This window comes from Gekko japonicus, unplaced genomic scaffold (assembly GCF_001447785.1).
Source record: "Gekko japonicus isolate JY-2015 unplaced genomic scaffold, Gekko_japonicus_V1.1 scaffold78, whole genome shotgun sequence".
Classification (NCBI taxonomy): domain Eukaryota; kingdom Metazoa; phylum Chordata; class Lepidosauria; order Squamata; family Gekkonidae; genus Gekko; species Gekko japonicus.
This window is the reverse complement of record NW_015165236.1, coordinates 857523-864637: the sequence shown is the minus strand read 5'-3', so window position 1 is coordinate 864637 and position 7115 is coordinate 857523. Positions and strand designations below refer to the sequence as shown.

The window sequence follows — 7115 nt, the reverse complement described above, 5'->3', positions numbered from 1 at the left end:
TGCTCTGACTGAGGGCTGCTGGGAGCAGGGGGTGGGGCTTGTTGCATGTGCCCGCCCCCTGGGCTCTTTACTGCCGGAGCTCCGCTCCTGTGCGCTCCTGCAGGAAATGACCCCTGTTTATAACATAAAAGTCAATGTATATAAATAGACATGGAGTGTGAGGGAGAGGGCTGCAGGCCAGGGGCTGAAACTCATTTTACTTGGCTTTCTGCAACTTAAATTCCCCTTTAGGAGCAGACAGGAAACGTCGGCAGAATCCCCGTCTCCAACTGGCAAGGGGTGTCTGCCCCCGGGCTCCCCTGGAGATTGGCTATGCGGCAATCACCTCATGGCCTGCGGTCTTTGCTGAGACAGACCCCCCCTTGACCAACGATCGCTATAAATGTTTGTCCACATTATATTTCCCCGTTTGAGTCCTCAGTGGGGAAAAGAGCAGGGAAGAAACACCTACGGCCGGGGTCCCGGGACTTTCTGAGCCCGTGGGCACCTTTGGAATTTTGACGCCGCGAGGGGTGCGCAGCAACAAGATGGCTGTCGCGGGAGGTGCGGCCAGTCACAAAATGGCTGCCACGGCTTACATTCAGTGAAGATCAAAGCTCCCGTGGTCCAATGGAAACCTTGCTGGGCAGAAGCCTCACCTGGCCCAGCCGATTTTTATAAAAACACTTGGTGGGCACCAGGAAAGCTGTTGGGGTGTGTGTCAAAAGTCCTCAACCAAGCCCCGGCTAAGGACTCCTGGGCGGAAGGGCTTACAAGAAGACAAATTTACAAAACCCTAGCTTGAGGCTGCCCTCACACTTATCAGGTAGGCTACACACAGCCTGTTAAAGTCTATCCCAACAGCTCAAGAGCAAACAGGCAAGTCTCCCAGCTGTCAGGGTCCTTATTAGGCTTGCCAAGTTCCCCCGGGGGGCGGGGAAACCCCCACCCCAGAGGCCCGTTCCCCGCCATCGGCGGATCGGGCCCCGGGGGGAACTCCACCCCCACGTGCACATCACCCGGAAGTGACGCGGGTACGCCGGGCACGCTGGGGGCGGGGCCAGGACCATCCGAGGGAAAACCATAAGGTTTTCCCTCGGATGGTCCTGGCCCCGCCCCCAGCGTGCCCGGAGTACCCGCGTCACTTCCGGGTGTGCGCTCCAGACAACAGCCGGGAGTCCCCCGCTCCGGTAAGTTTCTGACTTGGCACCCCTAGTCCTTAGCCAGGTTACTCAACACAGGGCTTCATAAGAAGATTAACTGTTTATTGGTAAATCCAGTACTAGAGACACGTGTACAGCTTCTGTCAGGAGGGCCTCTGACTTATACTAAAATCAAACATTCCCCCTGTAAGCATGAGCCAATGGATACATCTCGCGCGGGCGGGCAAAGCAAGCAGGCAAAGCTAAAGCCGTTAACTTTCCCAGCCGAGAAAACCTGCAGCTGGAGCATCTACAAGGTCAAGCGTAAGATAGCAAACAGTTGGTCAGCCAGGGATAGCCGAGACAGAAAACGGGAGGGCACCCCTCCACATTCCAGACTTATGACAGGGCTACCTGACACCAGCCTTTCAGGGGAATTGCCAATAAAGTCAACCCTGCAGGGCAGGCCTGCAGAAGGAGTTTCCAAACCCTAAACAGTTACTGGGTCGAGACACTGGAATTAGATTCGAGGTCAATGAAGGCAAAACCCACAACGAGTACAATATAATTATTTTATTAAGGGGCAAAAAAACCCAGTTTAAAAGACTACAAGGCTGTGAGGGGAAATAAGAAATCTAAAAGTGACATTGCTAGCTAATACAGTAAGACAAGGTTCCAAGTTAACAGGTGTTCATCCATCTCAGACGGAAGGTCTCACTATCGAAGCTGCCCTTTTTCTCCAGGATTAGCCAGGGCCCGTGAGCTGTACGGCCCTCCCAAGTGAGCTATCAAGATGGCTGCCAGAAGAACGGTAACTGCATGGTGCACCGTCACCATCAAGCCAAAAGTAAAGAGCTAGAAGCAACTAACTATTCTTATGGGCAAGGGTCTCAAACTGAGCCCATCAAAACCACTGAAAGGATTTCAGCAAGAAATGGCAAGCTTATGACTCATACTATGGAAATGGCTAATTTTTTTTTTTTTAAGTTTCGGAATGATCTGAATATCATATTAAAGGGGATGAAGACATGGATTATAGTTTTCATATTTTTATTTGTACCCCACTAGCATTTAAATATTTAGCAAGAATTAAATGTAGATTTTAGGCAAACGATTAAGACAATCTATCCAGGTTTTAAGGATGATTTAATTTTAGTGTAGAAGTTTGTTTAATTGCTAAAGATGTAAACTCTTTTACTGTTGACAGATTATCGCATATGCTCCCTCTATGCTGTGGAGTCTTGTGAGCAAAAATTCTCCTTTGTGAGCTACTCACATTAAAGATTTGGCTGCTGCATGAATTAGTTTGCTCTGGAGCCCCCTCCTTCCTGAGCTAAGACAAAAATGAGTGAGCTGGAGGCTAAAAAACTGTGAGCTAGCTCACACTAACTCAGCTTAGAGGGAACACTGATTATTGCTATTCCTAGTTTATTCTTTTAAAGAGAGAATATATCCCAAAACACTGTAATATTGATGTTTTATTGTCTGCTTCTATATTTGAAATATGTAACACATCTGATAATACATTTTTTTTTTACATTTGATTTTACTTGTTATACGTAACAACTCATAATATTTGATAAACTTGATGAATCTATATTTCCCCCCTCTTCCCTTCTGTATCCCACTTTTTTGGAGAAAATTTTAAAAACGAATTTATTAAAAAAACCCAACCCTTAGGGGATAATATAACTGTTGCCGGGCACGTGATCTATGGGGTGACTTGGGGAAAAGAAACAAAACTTACTGCACTTTGCCCCGCCTCGTTCCCTCAGGTGGAATCCATAGGTAGACCTCATTTGCTTGGAATGTTAATTGGTAGCTGGTGAAAGGCAGATCCTCCCTACACCCATCTGTGTCTTATCTAAGCAGGGTCAGCTTGCGAGGCTCTGTGCCTCTAACTGTCTCTGGGAACACTCTCTAGGCCGCGCTCGCAGCCTGAACCAAAGTTTTCTGCAAAGACCAACATTTTCAAGGAACCATTTTCTTCACAGGGGCATTATGCTGGGGACCCCCGACCTCAGTCAACAAATACACGCCTGCACTCAGCATAAAGACAAGAAACCAGGGGTCATTTCGTAGAAAAAGAGGTGCAGGAGCTCATTAGCATGACTCATTAGCATAACTTATTTGCATATGCCACACCCCTGACATCACCGGAAGTGTGTCAGAAGGCAACACCCACCGCTCAGACTCCACTGGACTGTTTTGGATTCCTAGCTATGGGGGGGGGGGGGGAACATGCAGATCTGTCCTCGCAGAGGAGGCAGAGCTTGTACCTGAATAAAACTTGGTCTTAAAGGTGCCACTGGACTGTTTTGGATTGCTAGTTATGGGGGGGGGAACGTGCAGATCTGTCCTCGCAGAGGAGGGAGAGCTTGTACCTGAATAAAACTTGGTCTTAAAGGTGCCACTGGACTGTTTTGGACCAGGGGGCTGGGGGGGGGGGTGGCTCTGCGACTTACCTGGCTGCTTCTTGATCTGACTGAGGGCTGCGCGAAGCAGGGGGTGGGGCTTGTTGTATGTGCCCGCCCCCCTGGGCTCTTTACTGCCGGAGCTCCGCTCCTGTGCGCTCCTGCAGGAAATGACCCCTGCAAGAAACCATGCCAAATCGCTCTTAACTCATCGACAGGAAGCTATCGTTCCTACCTGGTAAGTCTTTGTTTTCATCGCTATCACAGCGTTGACGGGAACCAGCAGCAGCATGACGGCCACACCGGCCAACACAGAGGGGCCTAAATTCTGAGGAGGAGAAGGTTGGAGCGCTTTAGGACCAAGGTGCAGCTGGCAAGTCTGAGAGCCCCACCCACCCAGCGGGCCACCGGGGAGGGCAACAGTAGGTCCCTGTACTGCAGGAATCAGCCACCCCACCTAGACACCACGGCAGGTTCCAGAGCAGAAGGGGGGATTGTGGGAAGATGGCTGCCCTCTGGTCAGGCCCAGCCGGAGTAGTTTTCTCTCTCCAGCTGGGGGTACTTAAGGCCTGGTCATGGCGGGGGGGGGAGCAGAAGGGTAACAGTCGAAGGGTTTGGGGCCCTTAACAACAAACTCAACAACAGCCCAGGATGTTTTCTGTAGTTTACAAATCTAAGACATTTTTAAAATGCTGCCTTTCCACCCAATAGGTCCCTAAGGCAGCCACATGAAAACAGTTTAAAAACTGAGCAATTCAAAATTATATGTTTTTATACTGGCTTAATGTAAATTTGTTTAAATTTTATTGTATTGTTGGTAAGCTTCTGTGGCTCCCCACTGGCGGCGGCGGAGGAGGAGAAGAGGAGTTGGTTTTTATACCCCACCCTTCACTTGGGAGTCTCAGAGCAGCTGACAATCTCCCTTCCCTTCCTCTCCCCAGAACAGACAATGCATGAGGTAGGTGGGGCTGAGAGAGCTCTTTTGAGGACTGCTCATGAGAGAACAGCTCTGAGAGAACTGTGACTGGCCCAAGGTCACCCAGTTGGCTGCCTGCCGAGGAGGAGTGGGTAATCAAACCCAGTTCTCCAGACTAGAGTCTGCTGCTCTTAACCACTACACCAAGCAGAATAAAAGCATAATAAATGGGCAAATAAACTATAGCACAGGAATAATCCATAGCCCCTTTTCCCCTGGATTTTGGGGGCCAAAATTCTTGCACTGCAGTCATCGCCACAACCCAGACTTCCAGAATAGGCAAACGACGAGAGCCAAACAGTTAAATGGCCCCCACGCTGCAGGTTTACCTGCCACAGCAAGTATAAGGCCAGGATAACTTGGAGAGGCGCAGACCAGACCATGTTGATGTAGGTAGCCAAGTCCATGAACCTCTGAGCATCCACAGACATCAGGTTGACGATTTCCCCAACGGTGGACGTCTTTCTTGCCGAATTGGTGATGACCAAGGCCTGGATGTGATGGCAAGAGACAAACAGACGACATCAAGGGAACATCCGTGGGGGGAGGGGGCAGTCAAGAAGCTTAAATGTGGCATAAAAAACTTTGGTGGGCTTTTGCCTAGCACATCAGGCGCACAAAGCTGGCAACGAAGAGGGTGGATACAAACAGAGATGCGTGTGGAGCCTGATGTTAAACCAAGGCAGGGCCTTGACAAAGTGGGAGGCACTTAACACCAAACCAAGGTGGGTCTTTCCCTGTTTTACTGGGTTTGCACAAGGGGGAGTTCATGCTTCCTGGTGCCAACAGTGGTCCCGAGTTCCCTCTTTCAGCCTAGACGGATGGACCAGTTTCACCCTCTGTTGGAAAATGATGGGCATTTCTGCTTTCTCATTTCCCTGGCTTGTAGGTTTCTGTTTCTTCCGGGGGAGGTTGTTCTCTGTTCTGCGTGTACTTTGTTCCATCTAGTGCTCAGTTCAATATTACACTGGTTTATGACCGGCATATCTCCTTGCTGAGTTAAAATGCAGGTTGTTGGGTTTTTTTGCATTTGTGTGTGTGTGTGTGCGCACACATGTGCACCTGTGCCTGGAACTCACGGCAACCTCTGGCAACTCCTACTGGGGCACGGAGGACATCCAGAGACGTGGCTTGATTGCCTGCCTCTGGCTTCCCGACCCTGGTATTCTCTGGAGGTCTCCCATCCAAATACTTGCCAGGGTCGGCCCTGCTTAGCTTCCGAGACCTGACTTGCCTGGGCTATATCCAGGTCAGGGCTAAATTGCAGGGGCACGGAGGACATTCAGAGACGTGGTTTGATTGCCTGCCTCTGGCTTCCTGACCCTGGTATTCTCTGGAGGTCTCCCATCCAAATACTTGCCAGGGTCGGCCCTGCCTAGCTTCCAAGACCTGACTTGCCTGGGCTATACCCAGGTAGGGCTAAATTGCAGGTTTTTATGCTGGACATAACCTGGTGTAATATCGAATCGACCACTAGAGGAAGCAAAAGATGAGCAGAACAGGGAAAAAAAATCCCTGAAGAAACAGGAATTTACAAGCCAGGAGAATGGGAATGCGGAAAATGTGAGTGCGTATGTGAGTGTATGCGTGTATGGGGTCGTTGGAATGACTGTTGGAGTTGCATTGGTTGTAGGAGTAGTAACCCGAATTTGGGTTTTATGATCCTGTTTTTACATTGCATAGCACTTTATTGTTTTCATATTGCAGCTGTAGGATTGACTAGTGCTGAGCGTTATTAGCTGGCGGTCTGAAGTCTTTACGGAGCCTGCCAGTTATTCAATGCTGGGGCAGCCAATTCCAGTGCTCTTGGGGAGAGGGAAGTATGGCGGTGGGTCACGGCAGAGTACAGAGGGAAGGACGCGGAGAAACAGAGCGGCTCGGCGTCCTTCCAGCCTACGACCCATCCCGAGGGTGACTGGCAGTGGGGCCAGGGTGAGAAACCCCCCTCCGGCATTGATGTTGTGCAACGCCAGGTCGATTAACAACAAGGTTGAAGTCCTTCGGGACTTCATACAGGAACAGCACGCGGACCTGGCGTGCATGACCGAGACCTGGGTACGGGAGGGCGAGACGGTCGCACTCGCCCAACTTGCTCCACCGGGGTTCTCGGTCCTCCATCAATCGCGGACTAGGGGGCGGGGGGGAGGAGTGGCGTTTTTCATTCGGGAGGCTTACTCCTTCAGGGCGCTCCCGCAGGTAGAGATCGCGGGCATCGAATGTGTCGGCTTGCTGCTGGAGGCCGAGGAGAGTTTGGCTATTTGGCTAGTGTACCGACCACCTAACGCTCCGGCCGATAGCTTGCCATCCCTGCTGGAGGCCGTATCAGGCTGGGCGTTGGAGCACCCTAGACTGTTAGTCCTGGGTGACTTCAACGTCCATGCTGAGGACGCGACCTCCAGCCGGGCTGTGGATCTAGTGTCGTCCATGGCGGCACTGGGACTCTCTCAGTCCATCTCGGCCCCCACGCATCGGGCCGGTCACATGCTCGATTTGATCTTTGCAGCGGGAGTTTTGGTGGACCGGATCACTGTTTCGGCAGTGCCATGGTCGGACCACCATGTCCTGGGGGCCCGTCTGAATATCCCACCCCAACCCTGTTTAGGT

The 7115-nt window shown here is 51.0% G+C and overlaps 1 protein-coding gene across 1 annotated transcript in view; it reads right to left on the bottom strand.

The window, feature by feature from the left end:
- Positions 1-7115, bottom strand: part of ABCC1 (ATP binding cassette subfamily C member 1) — a 97994-nt gene that overhangs the window by 52387 nt on the left and 38492 nt on the right. The window contains exons 10-11 of the mRNA XM_015409879.1: positions 4841-5002; positions 3771-3863 (exon numbers count right to left, since the gene is read on the bottom strand). Of these exons, the coding sequence (XP_015265365.1) occupies positions 3771-3863; positions 4841-5002 (255 nt within the window). The remainder of the gene's footprint in view (positions 1-3770; positions 3864-4840; positions 5003-7115) is intronic.